The sequence below is a fragment of the Sylvia atricapilla genome, chromosome Z (genome assembly GCF_009819655.1).
Source record: "Sylvia atricapilla isolate bSylAtr1 chromosome Z, bSylAtr1.pri, whole genome shotgun sequence".
NCBI lineage: Eukaryota > Metazoa > Chordata > Aves > Passeriformes > Sylviidae > Sylvia > Sylvia atricapilla.
The window spans coordinates 43,539,467-43,567,287 of record NC_089174.1 but is presented as its reverse complement, the minus strand read 5'-3'; the positions used below and the strand labels follow the sequence as shown (position 1 = coordinate 43,567,287).

The following is a 27,821-nucleotide window of genomic DNA, read 5'->3' as shown; positions in this document are numbered from 1 at the left end:
CTAAGTTAAATAGAAAATGGCCTAAATCATAATACGAACAACACATATTCTGGTTAAAAAAAAAAAAAGCAAGCAAGCAGCACCTTGTATGAAAAGAACTTGAGATGCACCACATTAACAGCATAGGGTGAGATCTCATGCATCACTTAAATCACCATAGTAATCTTCATCATGCTTCTTTATCCTTGAAACAGAGAAGGCTTAAGAGCCTAAATGAAAATGTCAAAGCTAATCACTGATACCAGGAGAAGAAAGATACTGAACAGCATTAACTGAAAGTAATGCAGGCATCTACAGAGGAAGCGCTGAATACATACAATTAATAAAATAAAGTCTGTTAGAACATATCAGGAAAAGTTCAAAAAATTAAGTACAACATTTCATGGCTATGCATAAGAATGTTGATAAAAACATTCTTACCTAAAACCATTTGTGAGGAATGCTCCCATAATTTTAAGTGAAATGACACTGGTGCCATTTTAGCCAAATAAATCCCTTTCAGGATATTGTGCCTACAAATACTGCCTGTTACAATTCCATTTGCTAGTAGTCCCTCCCTGCAAATGGCCTATTCCTAGCTCTAAAGCAAGCACATGTAAGCACAATGAAAGTAAGACAGGTATAATTATAATCCGTTACTGGAGGATAACCTATGTTCCTCCATATAACGTGTATTTTTAACTGATATGTACCCAAAACCCCTTTTACACTTCTAATCTATGGAACATCAATAAATTAAACAAAAGCTTCAAACACTAAGTACATCAAAAACTTTTTCACATTCTATAGCTTTTCAAGGGACTCCTTACCAAATTTTGATAAAATCTCTTGTTGTTCCTCTCGGGTGGAGAAGAGGATCTTGGGATTCAGTCCCTTTATATTCATATTATCCCAAGGTGGCTGTTCACAGCTGGGCCTATCTCTGGGCTCCACCTCTACTTCCAGATTGACTTGAAATAGATCAGGGTATTTCTCTTGTATGTCACAGGCATCCAGATCATATCTGTAAAGACACAGTAAGAAGTTTCTTGATACTGATGGCTAGTTGGATTAGATCTACTGCAGTCCAAAACAAGGTTCCAAAGCAAATAGTGTAAGACATTAAAAATGCTGTATTTGTTTACTTTTCCCATTTTAAACAGGTGGTATTTTTGTACATAGGACTTTTGGGGGTTTTTTGGTATCAGGAACAAAACATTTTGTTTCCTTGAGGTGAGTAAACAAAAGACTTTTATTAGAATCAAAATCATCTACTTCCTGCACTGACTATACATCCTCTTCCTGCTATATGTTCATGTTTAGCAGGTTAAGCCATTTCTAAGAAAACTTCTTCCAGTTTCTTACAAAAAGGTGTCAACATACTTGGCAAATTTCACTGTAGTGGCATTTCGGGGCACAAAGCCTGTATGGAACTGAATCTGAAACATCTTCATTGAAGCCATCTGTTGAAAACAAGAAACAGAAAATTGTATTAATCCACATTAACAGTAGGTACAGTGTTGTGCAAAGTATTATCAGTATTAAAATATTTTGAAATATTTGCTTTGCTACAAAAATTTCCTTTTAATTCCAACTATTTCCATTTAACTACAAGCATACTTTATCTTGAAAGATTTAAATGCAGTTGAGACAGAACATAATCTATCAAGAACATAGATCTATTACTAGCACTAACAAACCAAAAGACCTTCAGGCAGGTATGTCTCATCACTAACCTCAAAATAGACTATCAAAGTCTGAAGTATTTCCAGGTCTTGTTCTGGAGGCTAAAATTGTATGACCCTTGTTCCTTTTCTCAATAACATATGCTCAGAAAAATCCATTGTGCAATACGCTGACCAAGAAATATATGTATGTCACATATAAAGGAATAGATTTAAAACAGGTTTAAATGTAGCACATTTAAAAGGACACTTCAGAAGGCATGCAAAAAGTTTTTTTCTGCACAACTTTAAGTCATCCATTCATTCCAGACAGAAATGTAAAGCTTTTCTGAACTGACTCCTTTTAATCACTTAACTGTTCACAGAAAAACTACTTTCCTATGCCTGATGGGAATACAAGTGTCCAGCAAATGCTACTATAGAATATTCAAGTAGCTTCTGATCTTGCACAAATCCAAATTACAGCTCACTGACCAATGTAGCCTGTATTTGTTTCCTAGCATTAGTCACAACACCTGTGAAATAGTCTTACCAGTCCTTACAAAGATGTCATACAGTCATAGTACAGAAAATAAGACATAATAAAACTGAATTAGGAAAGCATTCCTTGTAAATGAGCATTTACTGAATATCATAGCTAGAAACCAAGTAATACAAAAAAGCATTGCCACAGATTAAGGAGGGTTGGCCCTTCCCCTCTATTCAGCACTAGTGAAGCCCCATCTCTAAGTGTGATGCCCACTGCTAGGCTCCTTAGTACAAGAGAAACATGGACATACTGGAGAGAGCTTCTCTGATTCTTCCATCCCTGCAATCATTTTCCTGGAAGATAAACTAAACTCTCTCTCAAATTAGCTGTGAGAAAGTAAAGACATTTACAACACCCAGCTCTGAACACAGGAGCAATCTCAAAATGTGGTGGTTAATCTCTTTAAGAGGTCTGCAAAGAACTTCAGGGGCAATTTACAGCATATATAACTAAGGACACATTGAATATTGTTCCATCAAACCTCCAAATCCAGATCACCACACACACTGTTGAAGTATAACATGTTGCAGCTGACAGCTGAGAAAATTCTAGTCTTTTCTGTCAGTGAATAAATGCCAGAGAAACCATATTAAAGAAACTCTGTCATAAATAAAAGTGAGGTGGTACAAGGAGTATAACCTAACCTTGGATAAGTTTTGTCAGTTTTATGCCTTTCTCCTGATGGCCTTGAACCATACAGTAGGGGATTTTTTGTGCATTAAGGAATCATTTCACTGAGTTTTTAGTTTTAACGTGTTCTGGAAGGTCCTGCTGGACCTCTACAACATGACAAGATTTGATGCCCTCCTACTCACAAAGCAGAAGAAAATAACAGAAGGAAAACAACTTCATTAACACTATATATGAATATGCATACATGTCCCACATGTACCAAAACTAGCTGAAAAACTGGCTGATCAATTTCCACAAAGCTCCAAACTCTAAACTTTGCACTACCTCTCCTTATCTTTTACATAGATTTCAAGTTTAATTTCAGTTATTTATCTGGAGAAAAAAGAACACGCCTGCCTTCTAAAAAAACTGAAGACAGGTTTCATTAATAAGTTTTTTGTGATCTTGCAATACATTTGCATCCATAGTTGTATTGGAAAAGGGTATATGCGTTCTCTAGTAAAACAAAGACGAGCAAGAAAATTAGCTACAAAAATGAACATCTCTTTAGAAATAGGCTATAAAACCATATGGATTTTTCCAGCCTGTTTTGTACAGGCAGTCTCTAGAATCCCACTTTTCTGCTGAGCGGTATTTTTCTTCTGTTTGCAGTTTGTGTGCACAGAATTAAAAAGCTCTGGCTTGTTGTGCAACTTAACAGATAATAACTGCTGCCTCAAAAAAACTGGCTAGGAGCTTTCTGTACAAATATAACAATTATCAATACTGAGGTACATTGCAGAAATGCCCTCAAAAACATCTACATGTACAGCATTAGAAGTGGACATACTCAGAAGGCTTGAAAAGGTTGAATTCACAAGTGAAAGAAAACCTCAAACATTTCTCTGAACAAAGAATAGTAAAAAAAGCAAAATATTCAGTAGATAACTAGAAGGATACAAAATTGGAAATCTTCCCTTTCAGGCTCGTAAATTTATCACTACCTTGGCTTGTAGTCGTCCTCCTAGAGTTGACCTGGCATGATAGATCACAATGAGAACATCTCCTTGGACTGTTATACCCAGTGGGATTACTGCTTTCCCATCCTCAATTTTAAACTCCCTAAAGGAAAAAAAAAAAAAAAAACCCAAAAAAAACCACAAAACATAACCACAGTTAATTTAGTTTAGAAAGAAATTAAATACTGTATTACTTTAGATTTAGCCTGGTTTCTCAAGGCTTTCAAGTAGCTGAAAAGCTAGTAGTCTCTCAGTTTTCTTGTCTGTGATTGTCCACATCTAGCAGTGCTAGTACCATTTGCAATCGCGCAGACACCAGAACTGTACAGGAGCTAATAGGTAGTCACCTTTCAGCTGCCACGCCTGGAGGATCCTTACAGTTTCTATGACTGAGACACGATGCTATGCTCAGCACAAGTATACCAGGGATCCATGTTCCCAGTCTTACATTACATGGACTGAGAAGGGGGTCTTGCTCACTGCCTTGCAGTGTCCAGTGTGCCAACCCACCATCACCCTCACTGTTCTGCATGACCAGATCCAAGCTGCTGTAACAGCCACACACAATTTACGTTTTGAGACCAGCTAAAAGGACACAGAGGAATCCAGAAATACATAAATGCTAGAATCCAGAATAACGTAATTTATTGTTTCAGAGCAAGTCATAATCTGTACTTACTTCATTTTGTCATATTCCTGGGAGGTAGTGGTTACTCTCTCATCACCCACGTATACCTCACAAAAAGGCCTGCAGCCATTACGCTGCTTACTGAAAAGCGGAACAGGAGTCATGACAATTGATCTGACCAGGATGGGCTTGCTGTGAGGAATGATGGGTTCTTCAGCCATCATGTCACACATGTACTCAATGTATCTGCCAAAACCAGAAGGTACTCATTTAGTCAGAGTACAAAATTCTAAGAAATGGGTGAACATATAAGCAAGTTACTTCAGTTCGTACCCAGTCACTAAGCACTGGTAAGTGTTAACAGTGAAACAATGGGAACATTTACCACCACCTCCAGCAAACAGATTTTCAAATCTGACAGAATGACACAAAAGGTCTGTAGCTTTACATATAATGCCTTGTAAAACAAACTAGACATAAAACATAATGGATCACTAAAATCTTCCTAAAGACTTTGAATTTGTCCTGATTAACACATATTATTTTGTGGTCAACCCCTTAAGTATATATGAAATAAATGTGTACAAGAACAATCTGTCATTTATACTGAACTAATATTTTATTTCCCACAATCTTATCCTTTTTGCAGGAAACAGTCTTACTACCAGTGTCACTTGTTATTCATACTTTACGGTTATAAGACCTATCAAATTAAATCAAATAAACAGCTCAAAACATTTGTCAAAGTACAAGCAAGTCTTCCCCACATGCACTCAAAAAAAAAAAAAGCACTAGGCATTTTTACCAAATTGACAGAAATAATTTCTGGTATTTGCTCAGAGCTTGCAGTGTTCTGACATAATAAAACCTATTGTAATGAACTAGAAAAAAAGAAGCAAGTCTGACACATGTGGAAAAGGATTTTATAATTAAGCAAGCATTCAAAAGCTCTGCATACCCTTGTTTTCATTCCAAACACTTCTGCACCACAGGGCATACTTGACCCACTTCTGATGGGTATTCACAGGCTCAGAAAATTCAGAACTACCTTCTATTCATGATACAGCAAAATACTTGGAAAAACAGACATTTGAACACAGACATTACAGAAATAATTTATCTTTCTAAAGACATCCTATACCACATTCAGAATTGAGTAACTACTTGCTTCAACAGTACCTTACAGTACCTTTTATGAGAAGGCCAAATGCCAGGTGGACAGCGTTTCATACTGAACATATAAACAGCAGCTTCAGCAGTAGTGAAGAGACGACAAAAACACAGAAAGGAACAAACTACAACAGCAGATGCTGCTCTTCCATCCTAGGGGGAAAAAAGTAGCCTTGTTAGTAAATCTAGTGGAAAAAGCATCATCCAAATTACTCAAGAGCATCCCATTATGTATTCTATATCCTATCATGATTTAGTATTGTGATGTCCAAGGTCTACTGCCTTTATTTGATTTGACATTTGTATCCGAGTGTGAAAGGTTTACATTTAACTTCAACACCATACAAAAGATACTACGTATTACCTGTTCAAATGTAAATATCTGCTTTAGCTTAACACTCTTTGAAATTTTCAGTTGATGTTCTTTATCTTACTGTCACTAATACCCATTTTTTAGGTTTGTTTCCTGGCTGCTATCTGAAATCCCAGAACATTGCTATTTTTGACTGACAGCAGCCATGGACTCTGCTAAAAGAAAAGTACAAAGATTCAGAAGAATTAAACCATACTAAGCTCTTTAGACTTCTGTCTAAAACGTTTAATAGCTTGCCAAGAAATCAAGAGAAAGATATTAAAACACTGAGCTTCTTTCTGAAGGAATCCCAGCTACATACACATCCCAGCTACATGCCTGTATTATAAAAAGCAGAAGACTTGAAAGATATAATGGTTGACAAAACAAGACTTCTCCAGGTTTGTTTGCTAGCACATAGAACAGAATTTTTATCATTCGTTTATTTAAGTTCTAGTGTACACTTTTCACATCAGATCTGGCACAAAGCCATGTATTTAAAAAAGTTTCCCTCACATGTGAGGAAAAGGAGTGAGTTAGGTACCTTGAAAAAAAAAACTTTGATGGAAAGATGTTACAAAACCCAATGCTAATTCTTCACATCTGCTTCTTACTTACTTGACCAGCAACCATGTGATGATGCCAAGGTATTAGAAGTACTACAATAATATAGAATCAGATGCCTAACCTCACAGCAGCACTTAAAATTATAATGGCTTTCAGGAGCTGACATGAACTGGCTTTTTACTTGCAAAACACTACATAACACCCAAATATGGTTTGTCAGAATAACAGATCCTGGTTTTGAGTCTGAGAGTGATATTCCCTATTCACAGCTATACCATATCATCAGGCAGGTTTTGGATGCTTTCCAGCAGCATAGCAAGCATTGTCACAGCCATGTTTTGCTTTTTACTCCATAGCAAAATAAGAATGTCAAATTTTCACATGCAATTCTCCTAAACAAATGTAAGAGTGACCTAATTTTCAAACTCTGAGCAAAGTATTCTTTGAATTCATTCCTCCCCCACCATGTTTGACTTGAGATGGCTCTATAGACAGTTTTATTGCCTTTTTTTTTTTTGTTATATCAAAGTTAATAATACTTTGGAGAATAGGAAAATCTACAGAGCAATCTGCGGCCAACAAAAGCAAGTAAATCAGAAGTCTTACAGTTGGTTTCTGAAATTCTGTGGCTACAGATTACATTCCAAATAGACAGTAATGGGATATGCAGTGTACCCCCATCTATCGCATAGAAAACAAAAAATGGAGCAAATACTGAAAGAGTAGAGCAGATTTTTTTTCTTCTAAAGGCCACTTTGCCTGAATACTGCCTGTATACTGCCTTCCACTCTAAATGCAATTAAGTAAGCACTACATTACCCTACATTATGCAAGTAACTTCCTTACAAACACAGCAGGAAGGAATTGACCCTGGAGCTTCCAGTAAAGAAAGCCAGTAAAAGTCACAAACTGAATGGATACTAGCACCCTTATTCACAATTTAAAGCTCTATTGAACAAAGCACTTCAGACTTAAATCAATTTCTTACAAGGCAATGCACAATGCAAACGTTTTTCTGATCTTGTTTCAGCCATAAATGCATGTTCTTGCATATGCTGTAGAGATTCTGAAGATTTGGTGCTCGTCTTGCTGGCCAGCCACATTCAGAAACCTGCAATGAGAGAGACAAGAGACAGTCAACATGAGAAACAGTATCATATTGTCACATATACACAACATAGGTTACTCCTTTCTCAAAGAATATTTAGAGAATATTCTCTAATTCTCTAAGAATATTTAGAGGTGGCGTTTTTACACTTTAATGCCATGTTCATGTTGAAATTAAGCAAGGTGTTCAAGAAAAGTAGTGTTACACAGTGTAAACACCACATTTTAGGACGAAGTGAAATAAAACTTCAGTTCTGTTGATGCCATAAGTTTTAGCTTTCATATTTTTCAGATTCTGTACTGCATTAGTATGTAACTCTGAACATCGTATAAAGTGTTAAGCAAGTTCTCCTCATAGTTTAATCAGACAAAACAATCCTTTTCCAGCCCGAGAACCAAGGACACCATTGCAGCTTCAGGCCTAAAAAGTCTAAACAACAGCAAATTGAGGAGAGTAAACTGGGAGGATGGGACCTCACAACCTGAAGCTGTAATTGGACAATTAACCCCAACATGCAAAACTTACAAAAGTGTGAAAAAGTGTGACCCATTGTCCATCTTGGGCGTAGCCTTGGCCAGGCTCTTGTACTGCTCTTGAAGGCCTTTTAATAAATACCTACTTTTTTCCTTTAACACTGTCTAGTCTCTGTTCTAGGTAGCCTCTCAAGGCATCACTGTCTACAAATCTGCTGCAAAAGTAGTATCAAGAACTCAGATTATTATCTGAAATATTCTTATAGAGAAAGGAGTAAAATAAAACAGCTTTCAACTTAATCTGTGCACATATACCTTAGCAAAAAAAAAAAAAAACAACCCAAAAAACAAAAAACCACCACCAAAACAAAAAATCCCAACAACAGAAAGATTAGGCTTTTTTTAGTTTTTGTCCTTTGTTCAAAGAGCTTGAATTGCTCAGTAACATCCCATTTGCAATTACTGCTTCAAAACACTAACAAAACATTAGCTTCACTGCTAAGAATCTACAGCCTTAAAATCAACTGTCCAGTAAGGATGCGGTATATGAAACTTGATTCTTGGGACACTTGAAACACCTAAAGAGTAGATACATTCAGGGTCAATGAAGCAAGTTACAAATAAAGCTTTTTCTATTTGTTTTTAGTGTCATATTGAAGACCAAGTTTTCCTATCAGCAATATGTCTTCCCATCTAGATAAAGAATTCAAGGGTTACTCTGAGATGAATTACCTGAGCTTATTACCACAAAAAAAACTGTGGTAAGCACAGCAAAAAAGGCTTTACAAACAGTCTAAGTCTCCTATAACATTTCATTGTACTCTAATATTTTAATTAAAAATAAGGTCATTTCAAAAAGCATCATTTTGCAAGAGATTTAAATTGCACATTCCTTCGTTAGTGCGAGCTTATGTAAAGTCACCAGCAAACAAAGAAAAGCTAATGCAAAAAGTCCTTTACATCCCTGTTCACCACATGATTCAATATGGGTTTCAATACATCTCAAATACCACAACAGTAGTGTGTGCTGGTTTCAGCTGGAGTAGTTTTCTCCACAGTAACTAAATGAGGTTACGTTTTGTATTTGTGAGGGAAATAGTGCTGGCAACACAGGGATTTTTGTTTTATTGGTAAGCACAGCTTAGATAGAGTTAAGGCTTTTTCTGCCTCTCACATCACTTCACCAGTAAGAAGGCCTGGGGTACACAAGATGCTGGGAGGGGACACAGCCAGGAGAGGTGACCCCAGCTAACCAAAGGAATATTCCATACCATAGGACATCATGCGCAATCCATAAAGCTGGAGGGAAAAGAGTGGAAAGGGAAATATTTAGAGCGATGGCATTTGTCTTCCAAAGCAATCATAATGCATGATGAAGCCTTGCACTCCTGGACATGGCTGGACACTCACCTGCCCATGGGAAAAGGTGGATAAATTCCTTGTTTTGTTTTGCTTGCAACTGTGGTTTTGGCTTTACCTATCAAAGTGCATTTCAACCCATGAGTTCTCATTTTTACCTTGTGATTTCCTCCCCAGTTCCACCAGGGAGGAATAAGCAAGTAGCTGTGTGGGGCTTGGATGCTCGCTGAACTTATAAATCATAACACTACAAAAGAATCATATTGAAGCATTGCAGCTTCAGATCAGAACACAGCCTAAAAATCCACATGTATTAAAAAAAGTAAAAAGTACTGACTTTTTTCCTTTTACTTTACTGTTTACTTTTTACTCAAACACTAGGATTCCTACAGGATGTAACAAAAAAAACATTACTTTCTGTTTCTTTAGCTGTGTTTTAAGCTCTAAGTGTTCTGACAATTAGCAGAATGATGGATAGTGTACAAACTCTCAGAGCAACCTATAACAAGAGGGACAGGCAGAGAAGACTTCAAAACTACCATTAATTCTAACCAAGATTAAAGAAATTTGTAGAAGTTCCATACAGATAGCAAACTGAAAGAAACCAGTAATATGTAATTTCATAGATATCCTCTAAGCAAAGTGTCAGAATTAATAATTTTAAAAGCTGTTCTCCTCTGATCATGTTTGAAGACTTGCCATAATCATCTTTTGCAAGCATTAAATTAAAACTAAGCTACTTTAGGTTCCTACATGGCTACTTGCAGCCAGCACTGAACAATGAAGTTAGTACTGCTGGACATCTCAATTTCAAGAATAGGCAGGCAAGAGCTCCAAAAACAATTAAGAGTTTGTTTCCAAGTAAAATAACTGCCTTCCTAAATACTCCTAGCCAATAAAGTGGTCACGAACTTGTAATGTTTTCAACTACTTATGACGTACTATGACTTCCCAACAAAACCAAGATCATATTACCAGTCTTAGTACCAACACATCAGAAATACCAGGTACATAGGCACCTCAAACTTACATAACCAAAAAATCCATTGGTAAGCAAATTCTCAGTCACAGAATTTATCACTCCATAAACAGACACTGATCACTTTGCAGGATATGGAATAAATCAGTTCACTACATCAGTCTCAGACTTTCCAACAATCTGGTGCTAAAAAGGATTGCTGAACATTCTGGTTTGAGCTATCTGCTACAAATAATCAAGCAGTAGATTTCCTGCATAATGAAGCTTGTAGCCTTCCATCTTGAATAGCCTCTACCTAAATCTCATACTGAAACAGATACAGATAAAGAAGCTGACTGCATTAATCCAAAGAGGCAGCAATGATTTCTTTCAGGTGTGACAATACTTATTCATGTTTACCAGGAAACAGGAAATGACAGCACTAGAAAGAATACATCAAATATACCTCTCCCTGACATGTTAAGTCAACTCTGATAACTGAAATAATGCTAAGGATGGCTCTGCATAAGGCCCAAAAGGCTTTATTATTCTGTAACAAATAATGGTTCTAGACTCTCTTCTTGGCAGACAGTACTGTGTGGAAGAGACACGATGACGACAGACTCCTGAGGTGCTGGACAACTCACAACACAGTAACAGTCTCAACTGTTGAGCCTCTTCCAGTACAATTGAGTTTTACTTAGGAGCAGACACTGAAGTACAAGATATTCTGAATACCTTGCTGATGAATTAGGCAAATGCTTTTCTATTAGTATCAGAGAAATTGCCTGATGGAAGGATAATGGAGGCTCAGCTAAGCTACTACAATACAGAAGATGGTGGGAACAATCAGTCAGCTATGGCTGAGTCATACAGCAGTCAAATGGTATGTAGTGAGACAAGGAGAAACCCCAGTGAACAGGTTATACAAATCAGTCACTATGTGCTTGATAAAGGAAAACAGCAGAATATGGGAGAGATTGACATTTTAGTAAGACTTCAATTATTTTAAAGTATTCTCCACCTAAATTTGAAACACATAAGGTACCTAGACATGTTTTCAAAGATATCACTATCCCAGAAAAAACAGACTTTAGTCAGTAAGATTGAGGATTAGTCCCTACTAGTTAAATTTGAATTTAAAGCAGACAAGAAGAATATAGGTTACTCTTTGACCTTGTGTTCATATTTTTTTTTTGTCATCTTTTTGATTAACCTACTTTAACCTTCTACAATAAAAAGCTGAAAGTATAATGAAAACATTGTGTTTCAAGGCCTTTTAGAGAAATACACAGAAACTATACACACCCTGTTGTGGAATCTTGAAGGCCTGTATGTTCTTGGAGAGAGATTGTACACAGCATAATGGCCAGGATGCTTAGAGTCTAGACACAACCGCACATCTTCTATATTATTTTTGATCGCAGATTCTACACCTTCAGCTGGAAAGGACATCACTGAAGACAGAACAAACCGCAATTGAAATTTTTCATATTTTAAGACCTAGGAGAAATTATGTTTAAGAAAGATACAGATATCATACCAGCAATTCTGGAAGTGATGTACGATATATCCAAGTCTCCTTTTGCATAACTGAAAGAGAACATGTTGGTGTTAATACTGGGAGATATAACCATTCAAGTCTTAAGTCTAAAAGCCAGATCTCTCAGGTGGTAACCATCACCATGACTAATGTTTCATTTCTTCCATCTGAGGCTTGTTACATTCACATTTCAAGAGTTTCAGAGCAGAGCTTTCAGAACAGATACTGTGTTTAAACACTTATCCATTTAAATCAGCTGCACTAAAACAAACTGTGGGATTTTGCACAGATGCCTTTAATCTTTAACCCACTCCTCTAGCACCTGCTCTTTCTAATAAAATGCAATGTAGGGTGTCAGTTTGAAAGCCCACAAGGATACATTAATATTTTTAATGAAGAATATCTCAATGCTTAAAAGAAAAACTACTAGTTGAACATCAAAGTTTAAATTACATAACTCTGGGTTGTCTCTATCTGGCACAGATGGCCATGCTGCCCAATATCCAAATTCCATACAGACAGTGTCAAGAACACTGTTCCCTGTCTAGTCACTCAGGAAGGACTCTGGCAGTCACACTCCAACCAGACTTGCCACTGCCAGGACTGAAGCCCCTTTGCAGCTGGAGAGCCAATGGGTGCCCTGCTTGACTCCCTACACATCCCACACTCACACAATCAGACCAGATTTACTTCCTTACCAGCTGGACCCCAGGTTTCTCGTAGCAGAGTCACAGATCTGTGGTTGCTTTAAGTAATTTAATCCTTCTAAAGCAACAGAGCAACGGCTGGAACTGCTGCCTGCTGAGTGACTCCCAAGAAAGGAAATAATGGGAAAAAAATTATACTCTCACAGTCTATGGGTGCCAAAATCTGGGATCTTCCTGCTGAGTCCTTGGTTCCTGCGGTGTCTCAGTGTCCTGGCTGGGTCACAGGTCCCTGTGCCCTTTGCTGTGCCAGGGGTTGGCAATTCCTGACCTCTTGCCACAGGCTCCCAGCCAGAGCTCAACCTGCAGCTCCCCACAGCAGCTGCACCTCAAAGCTACCTGCACTCAACAGAGGGTACCCAAATCTCTCTTCTCATTTAAATAATTATTCCAAAAATTCACTTCCAGAACACCCATAGAGAGCAAGGCATTAATCATTAGAGAGCAAGGCATTAATCATTAGTCATCTATCTCTCATACAATTGTGCACAGTTCAAAACTGCTGCCTCTTCAAAAAATCTCCCAGTGACGATACTTAGGTCTGTTCCCTGCCTGTTTGTTGATGTGGTGTGGGTGATTAGGCAATCAACTAATTTAAAACCACTATTATTTTTTCTTTTTTTGTCTCTATGGTACCTGCCATGTTGCAGAAAGAAAAAGCAAGAGAAAAACCAAAGAGATCCAGTGCAGGCCAACAAGGCTAAGTATAACTACACAGGTCTGCACTTCTGGATTGGCAAAATAACAACAAATCTCACCAACAGAACTTGATTTAGACATCCCTAACTTAAATATCTCAGTAGCCTATTAACTCCAGAATATCAAAATGTCATCAAAACATTATGAAGCATATTTAATTAATTCAGAGGCACTAACAAAACTTTTAAATCTCAACACGATTTCATGACACTGCTTAGAAGTGCAGACCTAGGATACTGCACTCAAATTTTGAAACATTAAGAAAGAAAATAAAATTTTGATTCTTTGCTAGTGATGATAGAGGTCAGCAGGAATCATTAAAAATATACATTGTATTTATAAATATATATTTAATATACAAGGATAGTGAGGATTTTAGATTAGGGAAGAAAAATCTTTTGAATGCAAGGCCATTTAACAATATTTATGCAAAATGGCATAATCAGTGTCCTAGCAATGAATGATTCAGCGTCTCAAATTGAAATCACAAGGAAGTTTGAGTCTCACTAGATTAAGCATTAATAAAAACCAAAACCCTTAATCTCTTTATGCAAGGTTTCTCAAGGCTAACAAATGGGAAAAAATTCAAATTTTTTTGCACCTTTGGAAGGACATACTTCATCATGTAAGCTCAGGTGGTAATCCTGTTGCAGCCAAACTAATTAAGGCAGAAATTTACATTCAGAGCTAATAACAACTGCTTACTGAAATTTGTAATGATTGTAGTCCTTTATAGAGATGAGACGTTTCAAATGCTATTTGTTGATTATATTCAGCAGCATCAAGGAAGAAAACGTGTAATCACTCTAATATCAATTTTTTTGGTATCAAGATAAAGAACTAACTAATATGACAGCTACAGAACCATTATTCATTCAGTGCTGTAACACCGAGGTTAAGCAGCAACTTGTAACACTGGCACAAAACTATTAAGAGAAAAAACCCACGGCACTCACACCCATTCTCTTGGGAAGCTTTCAGATATTGACTTCTTACTACTAACACCACTCAACTCAGCTTTGGTTTTAAAATCTGTCTACATTAAAAAGCAGTATTAGGCATGGATCTCACCATACACACACAGATGTAAGAGTGCAGTTTAGAATGTCAACAACAGAGCACAACATAGATAACTTAAGGTTTATATTTTGTAGGAGTATCCCAAGTATTTCACTATTACACTAAAAAAGCTTCAGAATTTTTGCACAGTCTTAGCTAAAATGAAGCTTCTTAACTGTTAAATCAACACAAGTCTTCAGAACATGTCACCATGTCCTTGAATTCACTGAACTTTATTCTGAAGATTTCACAGCTATTTCAGTAGTAAGAACTGAACACAAGGTACTCTGTTTTCAGCAAGTGTTTTATGCCAGAATGGTAACTGAGATTTCTTTAAATGTTAAGAAGGTGAAAAAAACATGTATTCACATTGTTTAAGCATTCCTATGCATTTCAAGATAAAACTCTCTAACTAAAAATCACAAATAAAGTCTTTCCTTTCATATCCTAAACTGCTGAAATTTTGCTTAGATAGCAGTTTTGCTGGTAGGTGATAAGAGAAGAAAGGTATGCAAATATAGACATACATAGAGTGTTTTCAGCATGTGATCCAATATGGGAAACTGTGTGCTTTTAAGGGTCCAATTAAGCTCAACAAAAAAGTGTGATATGACACCGTTTTGTCCCTTTTCTGATGACACCAGGCTTTTTCAAAACCAGGACTGTTTTGGGACAAGTGGGATGTGGGACGAGACTAGACTAGTCTAGTCTTTGTATGGAGGCATGAGGCAATTTCCTTACAGTATCTAATGGAGGTCTAAAAGAAAGCTGGAGAGGGACTTTTTGCAAGGGCATGTAATGACAGGATATGAGGAATGGCTTTAAACTGACAGAGAGCAGATTGATATTAGTCTGGTCTAGTTGAAGGTGTCCATGCCCATTGCTCAGGGGTTATAATCAGATGCTGCTTCCAATCCAAACTACTGCTTGGTTCTATGAAATTAAGCAAATAAGACATGTATTCTGATTTTGCGGAATAAATTTCATAGCAAAAATAAGAAGTTCTAACCACATGTTAAAAACCTCTCACTGTGTTGAGCACTTGGTTGCTGATAATGGTTGGCATTATCATTTTTGCCAGAGACCAGATGCACCTAAAGACTATAAGTAATATTAAACAAGACATTCCAGCAAATTAACAACAATGAAACTAAAATTAGCAACTAAACTCACAAAACAAACTAGTTAACATATAGAACAAAATTCTACAACAGTACATTCTGTTTACTAACAACAAAAGATAATAAAGAGCAAAGAACGACAGACTAACCAGCACAGCGACAATGTGAGCATATAAACCATTAAATTAAATACTGCCCTAATACCAAGCAATCTACCTCCAGACATCTCTACATTTACAAGATTAGAAAAAAATCTATCCATTGCTCTTTTCTGTTTATTTTTTAAAAGTCAGGGAGAAAAACAGCACAAAAATTCACATCAATCTGTTTCCACTAAGTTTTGCTTCATAAAACTGAATTAACCATGCAATTACCTAGTGCAATGCAAAAATCCATTAAATAAAATATTAAACAAAAAACAGAATTACCTTAAAAACAAAGAAAGCAAGCGCAAAAGGCAGCTAGTTTTTCCTAGATTATTAGATCATAATCTCTTTGGCAAAAGATTGTTCTGACAAAGCAATGGAAGACTGATCACAAGTTTTGCCTCCTGCTTTCAACACCAGTGAAGATCCGATCCTTAAAACATTTAGCTGTGCTTTTTGGCAGGGCATTTGTAATCTGTATGGATGTAGGCCTCAATACGCATAAAAACTGGTCAAAGGCACAAAACCTCCACAAGCAACAAACCAATGAGCTTAAGAGAAATGTTGTGGCTGCACAGCTGCAGGCTGAGCTTTCTGAGCTTTCAGGCACACCTGAGCACATCTGCAGGATCCAAGCTCCTGTCTGTGCAGATGGTATGACTTCACAAAGTAATACATATCTTCTCCATCTCTACCCTGGTACTTTTAAGTCAGTTTGTAACAAGAGGGCTGAACCTCTGGTGCTCTTTGTCCTCTCTCATTTAACTACAAGCTGCTTCATCTACCTGACTTGAACTTGCAACAGAGGTTATAATACTTGCAACTGAGGTGGCCTGGGAGACAATGAAGATGATCTTCATTTACTTTCCTATTCCTAGCAGACTGTAATGTATGTTTCAGTTTTCAGATTTTATCATTTATTAGGACTAACAAAAGACCAAAATCAGAATCAAGCTAAAGGTAGCTACAGAAAAAAAAAAAAACACCACTTTTTTTTTGTTCCAACAACAAAATACTTAAATGTTACACTGTAGTTTGGATTCAGTGAAATAGAAGTCTGTTTGCAGACAAAGGAAATAACTTTAATTCAGAAATGCAATGATAAGTAGGAAGGAGAAAGCCTACCTAATGAAATGATAGACTCCAACATGAAAAGTGTCTAAGTGGAGTGAGGAAAATGCATGACGAAGAGACATTTTAATTTTTTCCAGAATGTCTGCTTCTTATGTTGGTTGAAGGGTTTTGGAAAGGCAGTCAAAGATGCAACAGCAGAAAGGTATTCTCACATCACCATTTGTATCAGCTACATCCACAACACAAGTTTGTGAAGGCAGAGAATGAATATGACAGAAACAGACACGCCCTACAAATATGGGAGAGATTGACAAAGAAATAACAATTCAGCTTGATTAAAACACAGTTTAAGAATGCACAAGCCCAGTGTGGAACTCTCAGCAGAACAGTGAATGTTAAATACTAAAGGACCTAAGCCTACCTTACAGTAAGTTTGGTCATGTTGATTCATGTTTTGCCATTTCACTAAACTGTTAAATATAGTAAGGATTCAAAATAAAACACAATACAAGGAATGAAAAGTACATAGCTCAGGGCTGCTAAATAATACTGGCAAATTACAAGGGGAGAGAGTTTGTCTTTCAGTCAGTGGAAAATAACTATTAAAGTAACTGATTCTCACTAGTAGATCACACTTGGAGCAATCCCTCTTTTTTTTCCCCACTCCTCAGCCCAATGATTAATTCACTTAGATAACACAAGAAAAGAAAAACACAGCTGTATGGAGACAGAGGATGATCCACAAAACCAAGATTTGCTTATGATAGTGCAGAACTTAAACAAAAATCTGACAGTTTCACATATTGTGTCAGAGGTGATAGTCAAGAGTCACCTAAACAAAAACCTTTATTCAACCAACCAAGTCCAAAATGTCTGAGAGCATATAAGACTCATCATGAGGAATCTTAGGGCATAGCTAGCATAGGCTGTCTGACAATCCTGTCAATCCACCATACTCCACGTAAATGTGCACTCCTCAGTAGCTTGAAAAGGTCTCTGGCTAATTGATCTTACTTGGATATGACAATATACCTATCCATTAAAAGCTACAAACCAGTACCAGGTCAAACAACTACATTTTCAAGATACCTAATTCTAGTAAACATCCACATGTGTCTTATTGTGATTCAAACAAATGAGGAAAAAGTAGTGAGTTTTCCTTTGACTAGAATTTTATAAGTTCCATAAGCCATGCACTAAGCTGTTGCATTCACCCACAGAACACTAACTAGCAACTGAAAAGAGGCATACTAAGTCTCAACAATAAGACAGATGCCAAGACTTATTTCGGGCAGTCACCATAATCTAAATGAACAGTTGTAGAGAAGAGCATGAGAACTGAACAGAATCTATTCAGACAGCAAGTACTCACTGCCCAGTACTTCAGAAGTTGCTAGATGAACTCTGCAAATACAGTTAGGGGTACAGTTACTGTTTTATTCCTTGCCCACTACATATACTATGGAAGCAAAGGAAATCACACAAAGCAAAAAAGCCACACACACCTATAAGGTAAGGTAAGAGAACTAAAAATAAGGTGTACACACAGCACAAGCCATTTCATATTAAAAAGACCATTTTAGACAGTCTTCATCCATTGCTAGAAAAGGGAAAAACCACACAAGATGAAATTCAAAAAACTAATTAAACTTCCAGTAGCCTTTAAGGAAGAAACCACTTGCAAGAACAGGAAGAGAAAACTGCTTCAAACATAACTAAATGATGGAGTGCACCCAGAAAGTCATGTAGAGTCAAGAGAATAAGAAAAGGAAGCATAGGAGTACTTCAGGTGCATGTCGTGTATAATAAAAACATAGTAAGATCTAATACACAACTATGGGAAAGTAGGGCTTATAACTTTGCCAAAACTGCTTTTCATCATGCAATAGCTTGTTCCCCTTGTACACCTCCCTGTCCTGCGTCTATGTGGTTTACCCAGGGAGAAAAGTTTAATGCCACTGTCCCAATGATTTCTATAGAGAGCTTAAGGACAAACCAAAGCAGTGTAGCCTTAAAAAAAAAAAAAAGAATACCTGGCTTTTCTAAGCCATATTTAGAAGTTTAAACAGACTAAGTGTAAGAGCCAACAGCTAAAAACACACTTGAAGTGGATACAGAGGTGCAATATCTACAAATCTAACTTACCTGATTATTACAAATATTTTAGAGCAGTACTATGCACAAGTAACATACAAATTCTGAAAAAAAACTACATATGAAGAAATATATTTCACAAGCTGTAACACAACATCCCAATTAAAGGGACACTAACCCTACAGTAAGAAATAAGAGTTCAGTATTCTTCTGGAGACTCTCACTCAGACATAGTATTCAGTAGAGACTTACCTGCTTTTACTAGAACTAAGAAAACCATTTAACACTGCATAAAATTTTATTATGACTTAAAAATGTATAAATTATACAGACTGATTAATATTGATCATAAGTATTAGAAATATTTGAAATGGGACTGACAATCTGATTAGAAACAAAAAAACAAATCACACAATATGAATCTGAAAACATACACCTCTAAACATGAGAGTATTCAAACATGCAATACAGGGCAAAGGAGACAAACAGTGAATTTCCTCTGACACTGTCTTGAAGGCATAGGATTCCACCTGGAAACTAAACTGAAGAGCTTATTTCCCTGCAGGATTTTTCCCCTCCACATCTATTCCCTTGGTTTGTACCTTTCATCACTCCATCTTTTTCACTCCACCTCTTATTCATGACGGCCCTATCTAATAATTCAATTCTCCACGCTGTTCCAGCCCCCACCTGCTCATGCCTCAAAAGCTTTCAGTATTTCAAATACAGTAGGACAAGTAGCACTTATGGACAGTTCTTACTGCAACATTCTCAATTATAGTATATAACTGTTGAAATAACTTTTGTATTAATAGCATACATAAAATCTTAGGGGGTAAGTACCAGCTATTACAGTTCAAACTTGGACAAATATGCTGAATTTACCATTTCTGGAGTAAACTCCTGTGCTATCATTTAGAACTCTTACCAGCACAATTTTTAAATTTCTTTTTATTTTTCTTTTTTTTTTACTCACTTGGCCACAGACTGGATAACTTTAGAAGACGTATCCTTAATATTAGTGAAAAATCGTTCTGTTCCACCCCTCAGAATATCAAAGAACCCTCCATAAGTCTGGTCACATTCCGCAACGGTCAGGCCTAGAGTAGTTGAATAAAAATAATTGTACTTTATTATGGAACCCATTCCAGGATGACTTAAAGTACGTTGGCTATAAAGCTGGAAGGAAGTGAATGCACATACAGGCTATATATTGCTGTAAGGCTCACAGTATAAAAAGCTCTCCTCAACTATGACTTATGCAAAAAAACAGTACTTCCTGAAAAGTGACTGCAGAAAAGTGATTAAGTGATTTACTTAAAACATTGTTTAATTTGCTGTCCGTATTTATGAGAAAACGGTAAAAAATTCTGGAAGTAAGGCATATGTTTCATAATATCATTGTAGCAAAACATTGCCTTTCGTTAGTACTAGTTTCTAAAGTGAAGCTTATCATTAGCAGATCTACTTAATCATCTCCAGATACATTTTAATGCATTTTAAGCAGCTGGCGTAGTTAAGCTTAAGTTTCAAACACAATACCCCAGACAGCACATAACAGGACAATATCCCTATGAATACAATTGTATATAACAAACAGTAAGCATTCTTGCACAAAACAGAAGACCAGACAGACTTTTGACTATAATTGCATTAGGATGCTGGATTCTTTCAGAGAAATGGACATACACATATTACTAGTGCAATAAATGTTACGTAATTTTAACATGTCCCCCGGAAAATTATTATCCCTTGTCTCTTTGACAGTTCATAATAATTAATGCCAAGCAAGAAACATCAAGCTGGAAGGAAAACTGAGTACAATATGAAATTGTCCGTTGATTTCTTCTACACTAATTGAAGTGCTCCATATTCAGATATAAGAGTTAACATGGGTGCAGAAAGAATAGTAAAAACTAGATGCAAGTAAGCCTATCAAGCTTATTTTCTTTACTATATTGAATATTTTCAGCTGAATGTACTCTGGAAAATCCATTTCTACCAACTAAGTATGTCAGCTTCTAACTGTGTCATTTTGGAAACATGTTTTGATGGATTCCATTTAGTTCTGCTAATCCACCGACTGTTTCTCTCAGATGGAACCCCAACTCCTCCTCCTCACCACTGACGTCCTATGGTGCAACCCTCTCCTGAAGTCCAGCCTGGACAAAGCTCCCATAATTAGATGGGATCAAGGCAGTACCAACTACAGCTATTCCTGAAAATCCTGACTGGATAGTCACTAGACTGAATTTAGACTGCTGCCTTTTTCCTTTGAGGCTGTTAGACATGCAGCTTTTGGAAGTGAAAAACTGAATAGCTTTAGACTACTATCTGTCAGATGCACTCAAAAAATCATTGGGGGGGTTGGTCAAAAGTCTTTTAGGACAAGAGAGCTAAGGGGAGAGAGGTGGACTCAGATGCTTGCAGAAGTATTTCTTCCTCATACAGGCTTTTTGCAGTCTAAAATAAACACATATGAGGTCAGCAACTTCCAAGCATTACTAAACTACTGTGGTCAATAACCAGAATCCCTACAACTGCTTCTGCATTTCTTTATTAAGCTCTCTCATCTACCAAACACGAAGCCAATATTAACACAAAGTGATACCAACACACCACAAATAGCTGCTATCTTTTTATGTTGTAATACTTCCAATGTTAAGTAATTCCTCTTGAAAAGCGAAGGCAACTCTTGCTTTTTTTACCTCAGAGATTCAGTGTTAAACACAAAGGCAGGCTATGTCCTGATTTCAGCACCTTCTGCCGCAAAGTAACAATGTTTCAATTAAAATACAGAATCGGGGGATTTTTAATAGTTTAAATTGAAACTCCTATTAAATGCTGCTCTTTAGACAAGGCACTTTCAAATATCGTTGTTTCATTAAATCAAAAGAAATTCAGGGTTCAAAATAAGTGTTTTCACCCCTTTGCTGTAACCAGGAAACCCTTCCTCTACAGCTCTTAATCATTAGACCACTATTGCTTCTCACATCCACAGTTTCATCAAGTTTTAGTTCACTTATGTCAACACTCCTGCCTCTACCAGTCAATAGTGCACTTTAAATTATTTTCCATAGGAAACAATTTTTATCTTGCACAGCAATGAACTTGAAAAACTCATATTTGCATGTATCAGCATAAAATCAAATGCCTTGGGGAAAAAAAAAAAACCAAAAAATCCAAAAAAACCAAAAAAAAACCCCCACAAAAACACACAAAACAAGGCTAGAAACAATGATATAAATGTCAAATAGCTGGTATTACTGCAAAGTATCTAAAACTCCCAAATTACTCTTCCCCCCCCGCCCTCCGCCATGGAAGATACACAATTGTCTTTATACTAAAATAACATCTCTTTTTGAACATACCTGCATTGTACAAATTGTTGAGCTGCCCTGCAGGCTTGGAGCTCTGTGAAACAGAGGTGACAGATGTCCGAGGCTGAGCACTGTTTCCATAGCCTCCATTTTGTTCCAGGAGCTGAGGAGAATAATACCCCAGATGAGAATTTTCTTGCGAATTTAGCCATCTTGCTATGTTTGGCAAACCACTGCTACTTGGTGAGAACAAGCAAACTGAATCTCAGGACAAAGCCAGAAAGTTAATGTACACTAACTGACTCACCTGCAGTATAGCGCAAATTAAACACTGAACAGGAGATGCCTAAGTGGGTTTCAAGTTACTGTAGGCAGAGCCTTCATATATGAAACTTTTCTGTGCAAGTTAATTATGATAAAACACAGCGTGTCAAACAGAGTGCTAGCATACTAAAGAATAAACCAAGAGGATGAAAGGATTTTCAAAAAGCAGTAAGAAATACTAAATGTCTTTTAAGGTCTCTGTGTTTTAAATGGCATATTTTCAAAGATCCTATGAGCAATACCAACCAATTTAATAGAACTTCAGAATAAATTAGTGCAAAATTTTCAAAATACTAAAGAACAAGGGACCTGCTCTGAAATCTTTTACTAAACACACATACACTGCAGAGGACAGAAAGGAGACCTAATCAATAATACTTCTTATGAGACATTTTTACCTCTGTGATGGGGGATTTAGGATTGACATTCCTAGCTGCTGCAATCTCCTGCAGTTGGTTCACAAGTTCAGTGATTGACAACCTCTCCTCTGGGTTCACTCTCAAAGTGGAGCCTAAAAACAGGAGATTCAGACATCATAACAAACCCTTCAGAACTTTTATCCTAACTGATAATAACTTCTTCAGTACATTACAATGCAATAAGCAAACACATGAACAGAAGTGGAAAAATTGCTGAATCAATATCTAAATGTAAGTCTCATAATAGTATCCACGAGAAAAAAACCCACTACCTAGCCTCAATAATATTTCAAAGAATACATCTTGAGATCAGGAACAAGGAACATCAGAGGTAACTGTGTGTCTAATACTGCTGGAGTCAGATACATTTCTGGAACCATAATTAACATTTCCAGTAATCTATCTGAAACCTAAAGTAAATAGAGATTTTTAGGCAAGTTCAAAGAAACCAAATCAAATCACGAATTGTTCCAATGGACTAATTCAGATACTACACAAGACACTTAACAGATTAAAAAAGCAACTTTCACATAAAATTTCCTAACTTTTTTGTAATGGATTAAGATTATCAATAAAATAAGAAGTTGCTTCAGTTTACCTTTTCACCATCACACGTCAGTAACATTTTACTATCAGTAAAACAACAGTCAGCAACAACATGCATCCACAAAGACACCAAATAAAATAACACTGTCAACTTACGAATGAGATCATGAAACACAGAGTAGCGGGTGTCATTTTGTGGGATGACATATTTCCCATTGACTATGCGAAGTTTAGCGCCATCTTCAAATGGGTGCTGCCTAAAGCACAGCAAATACAGGATACAGCCCAGAGCCTAAAGAGATAAACAGAAACACTCCATAGAATCATGGGGGAACTTTTAAGCAGGAAAAGATCTTCATGATCCTCAGGTCCAAATGTTAACTCAGCACTGCCACATCCACCCCTAAACCATATCCCTAATCACCATATCTACACGTCTTTTAAATACCTCCAGGAATGGTAACTGACTGCTCTGGACAGTCTCTTCCAATGCCCAATAAACCTAACAGTGAAGAAATCTTTTCTCACCTAAGCATCCCCTTGTGCAACTTGAGCCCATTTCCTCTTGTCCTAGCACTTGTTACTTGTGAAAACTATTCCTGCCTCTTTTTAAAAATCATTTAGAAGGCATTACAAGAAATCCATTTTATGCATTTCAAACCACAAAAATTAGTAGTCTTGCCATACTGAAGATGTACAAGAATAGAATTATGCTTTCAAAAAAAGTTCAGGAATTTTAATTCATATCTCTATCCTGTGGTGCAAGGAGACACATTTCATTTGTCAAGACAGAATTTGGTCCAACTTAGATATTGAAGACTAAAACATGTAGCTATTGGATTTAGTGTTTATTTTCTCATCTTTAGATTTAGGTAGGAAACTAACAGAAAGCAGTCAGTCAAGTAAGTCTAAGAAGTTCTGTCTCATAACGATAACTAATCACATTTCCACTGTGGAGTCTACATGGTTGATAACTAACCTTTCACCTGTGCTGCTTTTCTAAGACAGACATTACTTCCCTTGTTTTCAAGAACACAGTGACAAAAATACAGAATCAAGTGTGTTAATAACTCTACTGCTTTCTTTGGAAAACTGCTTTGTTTATCCTAACCACAAACTATACAAATCATTTATGCTTCCAGAGACAGAGCCATATTCTACTGCCAAATACTTTTATATTCTTATTGATGCCAAAGAATAAAGGAAAAAAACACAGAACAGTACCTTCCAGCTCAGGTGTGGTAAATTAAATAGATCTTCCCAAAATACAGGAAACAATCACCACGTTAACACTAGCATATACAGAGTTATTTTAAACAACATAAATAGCAATTGCCCTTTTGAGTGAGGCTTTTATTGAACACATTTCTAGTTTTCCATTTAACTAGATGTTAACAAGGCAAACATCCAGCCTGGATGGGCAACAAGGTTTTTGAAGGAACTTAAGAGGATGTATCATCTTTGGAAGGAAGGTCAGGTCTCTCAGCAAGTATTTAAAGGGGTTGTTAGGGCATGTTGGAAAAAAATTAGAGAGGCCAAAGCTCAGACCAAACTTAATTTGGCAACTTTTGTACAGGATAATAAAAAAAATTTTTACAAATATATTAATGTCAAAAGGAAGGGTAAGACCAACCTATGTTTTCTACTGGATGTGGGAGGGAACTTAGTAACTGAAGATGAGAAGGCAGAAGTGCTTAATGCCACCTATGCCTCAATCTTTCGTGGGAAGACGGCTTGTCCTCAGGACATCTGTCCTCTTGGGTTGGTAGATGGTGTCAGGGAGCAGAATGGTCCCTCTGTTATCCAGGAGGAGGCAGTCAGAGAACTGCTGAGATGCCTGAATATTCATAAATCTATGGGACCAGATGGGATCCATCCCAGGGCAATAAGGGAGCTGACAGATGAGCTTGCGAAGCCACTCTCCATCACTCCATCATTTACTGGCTCACTGGTGACTGGAAGCTGACCAATGTGACACCCATTTACAAATAGGGTGGGAAGGAGGATTCTGGTAATTATAGGCCAGTTAGCCTGACCTCAGTAGCTTGTAAGGTAATGGAGCAGTTTATGTCATCATGCAGGATGACATGGTATCACGTACAGGATGGCCAGGGTATCAGACCCAGCCAGCACAGGTTTAGCAGGGATAGGTCATGTTTGACTAACCTGATCTCCTTTTATGACCAGGTGACCCACCTGGTGGAAAAGGCAGTTGGTGTTGTATAATTCAACTTCAGCAAGGCTTTTGACACTGTCCCCCACAGCATCCTCCTGATAAGCTGGCAGCCCAAGGCTTGGACAGGAGCACTCTTTGCTGGGTTAGGAACTGGCTGGATGGCCGGGCCCAGAGAGTGGTGGTGAATGGTGCTGTATCCAGTTGGTGGCCAGTCACCAGTGGTGACCCTCAGGGGTCTGTGCTGGGGCCAATTCTGTTCAGTATTTTTACTGACAACATGAATGAGGGTATTGAGACTTTCATTAGTAAATTTGCAGACGACACTAAATTGGGAGTGCATGTCAACCTCTTGGAAGGTAGAGGGCTCTGCAGAGAGACCTGGAACAGCTGGATGGATGGACAGAGTCTGGTAAGATGAAGTTTAGTAAGTCCTGCATTTTGGCCACAATAACCCCCTGCAGCATTATAGGCTGGGATCAGTGTGGCTGGACAGTGCCCAGGCAGAAAGGGACCAGGAAGTGCTGGTGACAGCAGCTGAACATGAGCCAGCAGTGTGCCCAGGTGGCCAAGAAGGCCAATGGCATCCTGGCCTGGATCAGGCATGGTGTGGCCAGCAGGAGCAAGTAGGTCATTCTTCCCCTGTACTGGGCACTGGTGAGGCTACATCTCAAGTGCTGTGTCCAGTTCTGGGCCCTCAGGTTGGAAATGCTGATGCTTGAGCACATCCAGAGCAGAGCAATGAGGCTGGTGAGGGGCTGGGAAACAAGCCCTACGAGGAACAACTGAGGGAACTGGAGAAAATGAGACTCAGAGGTGACCTTATCACTCTCTACCTCCTGAAAGGTGGTTGTAGTCAGGTGGGAGTTGGTCTCTTTCAACGGGCAGCAACTGACAGAACTAGAGGGCAGAGTCTTAAGCTGTGCCAAGGGAAATATGGGTTGGATATTATGGGAAGAGTGATAAAGCACTGGAAAACGGTCTGCCCAGGGAGGTGGTGGAGTCACCATCCCTGAATGTGTTTTAAAAAAAGACTGCATGTGGCACTTGGTGCCATGGTTTAGCTGAGGTGTTAGGCATGGGTTGGACTCAATGACCTTGAAGGTCTCTTCCAACCTAGTGATTCTGTAATCTTGGCTCAGCCTGACAGTATTTCATGAAGAGATCAAGTGGTCAGAAGAATGTGTTTTACTTTGTGTTTCTTCACATTCCAAAAACATCAACAGCTGTAGAAACTGAACAAGAGTTTCCACAATATCTTGCAACTAATTTAATAAAATGAACGAAGTTCCAAGATCCCATATAAAAACTTTCAAAGCACCAGCATTACATTTTCTCAATTTGTCTTTTAACACACTGTTGATACAGATAAGAAGTGAACAGCTTGACATGTGCCTCTGCAAAACCATACCATAAACTAAGTGGCCAAGCACTACACTACTGGGGAATGCCTCAGTGCTGCAACTTTATGCAGCTGGAAAAGGTACAACTGAGGATTTAGTATCTATCTTTAATTCTCGCTACAGGTTTTTTAGTGAATATGAACAGGTTATCATCCTTTCTAAAAAAAGCATGAATGATCTCTGCATTGTTGTCATCCTTGATATCTGTCAGTATTTTAGCTACACGCCATACCTCAACATAATCATTTTCAATTCAGCAATAAGTTGTCCCAGGATTATATGTGTGGCAGACCATGAAAGGCAAGAATTTGAATCTAAGGACTTAAAGTAATCTGGATTTATGGTGGCAAGCTCCAGCTAGGCAATGGTTCTACCAAATGTTAGAGAAGTTCAGCACTGCCTCTCAAAAGGAAGTTAACCTTGATAGCGGAGAAAAGTTTGAACAGTACATCTCATTCTTTTAACATTTAGATACAGAGTCCACATTGTTTAAATTTATTTTAATCTAAGACTGCATCCTACATTTATTTTGGTACTTCAGTTATTTAATCAACAACCTAACACAAAGCCCGCAAAGTAAGTTTCACTGTGACATGAGCAACTGTGATGCAGGAAGAAAAAAAACTTCGTACCCAAATGTCCTGCTTTTCACCAATTGGAAAATTTGAGTACAAGTCAATCATTTCTGGTGTCCTGTACATTGGTGTTGTATTCCTTGTGATCTGGAGAAGACAAAATTTATTGAAACAATCTTGAA

The 27,821-nt window shown here is 37.5% G+C and overlaps 1 protein-coding gene across 6 annotated transcripts in view; it reads right to left on the bottom strand.

The window, feature by feature from the left end:
• The window catches only part of GAK (cyclin G associated kinase), a 66,089-nt gene that overhangs the window by 24,515 nt on the left and 13,753 nt on the right, over positions 1 to 27,821 (bottom strand). For all 6 annotated transcript variants that reach the window (XM_066338780.1, XM_066338782.1, XM_066338785.1 and 3 more), the window contains exons 7-19: positions 27,697 to 27,786; positions 23,645 to 23,780; positions 22,922 to 23,034; positions 22,251 to 22,362; positions 19,856 to 19,979; positions 11,983 to 12,032; positions 11,748 to 11,896; positions 7,530 to 7,652; positions 5,642 to 5,775; positions 4,504 to 4,698; positions 3,810 to 3,927; positions 1,363 to 1,442; positions 810 to 1,003 (exon numbers count right to left, since the gene is read on the bottom strand). In XM_066338780.1, coding sequence (XP_066194877.1) covers positions 810 to 1,003; positions 1,363 to 1,442; positions 3,810 to 3,927; positions 4,504 to 4,698; positions 5,642 to 5,775; positions 7,530 to 7,652; positions 11,748 to 11,896; positions 11,983 to 12,032; positions 19,856 to 19,979; positions 22,251 to 22,362; positions 22,922 to 23,034; positions 23,645 to 23,780; positions 27,697 to 27,786 — 1,618 coding nt within the window. The remainder of the gene's footprint in view (positions 1 to 809; positions 1,004 to 1,362; positions 1,443 to 3,809; positions 3,928 to 4,503; positions 4,699 to 5,641; positions 5,776 to 7,529; positions 7,653 to 11,747; positions 11,897 to 11,982; positions 12,033 to 19,855; positions 19,980 to 22,250; positions 22,363 to 22,921; positions 23,035 to 23,644; positions 23,781 to 27,696; positions 27,787 to 27,821) is intronic.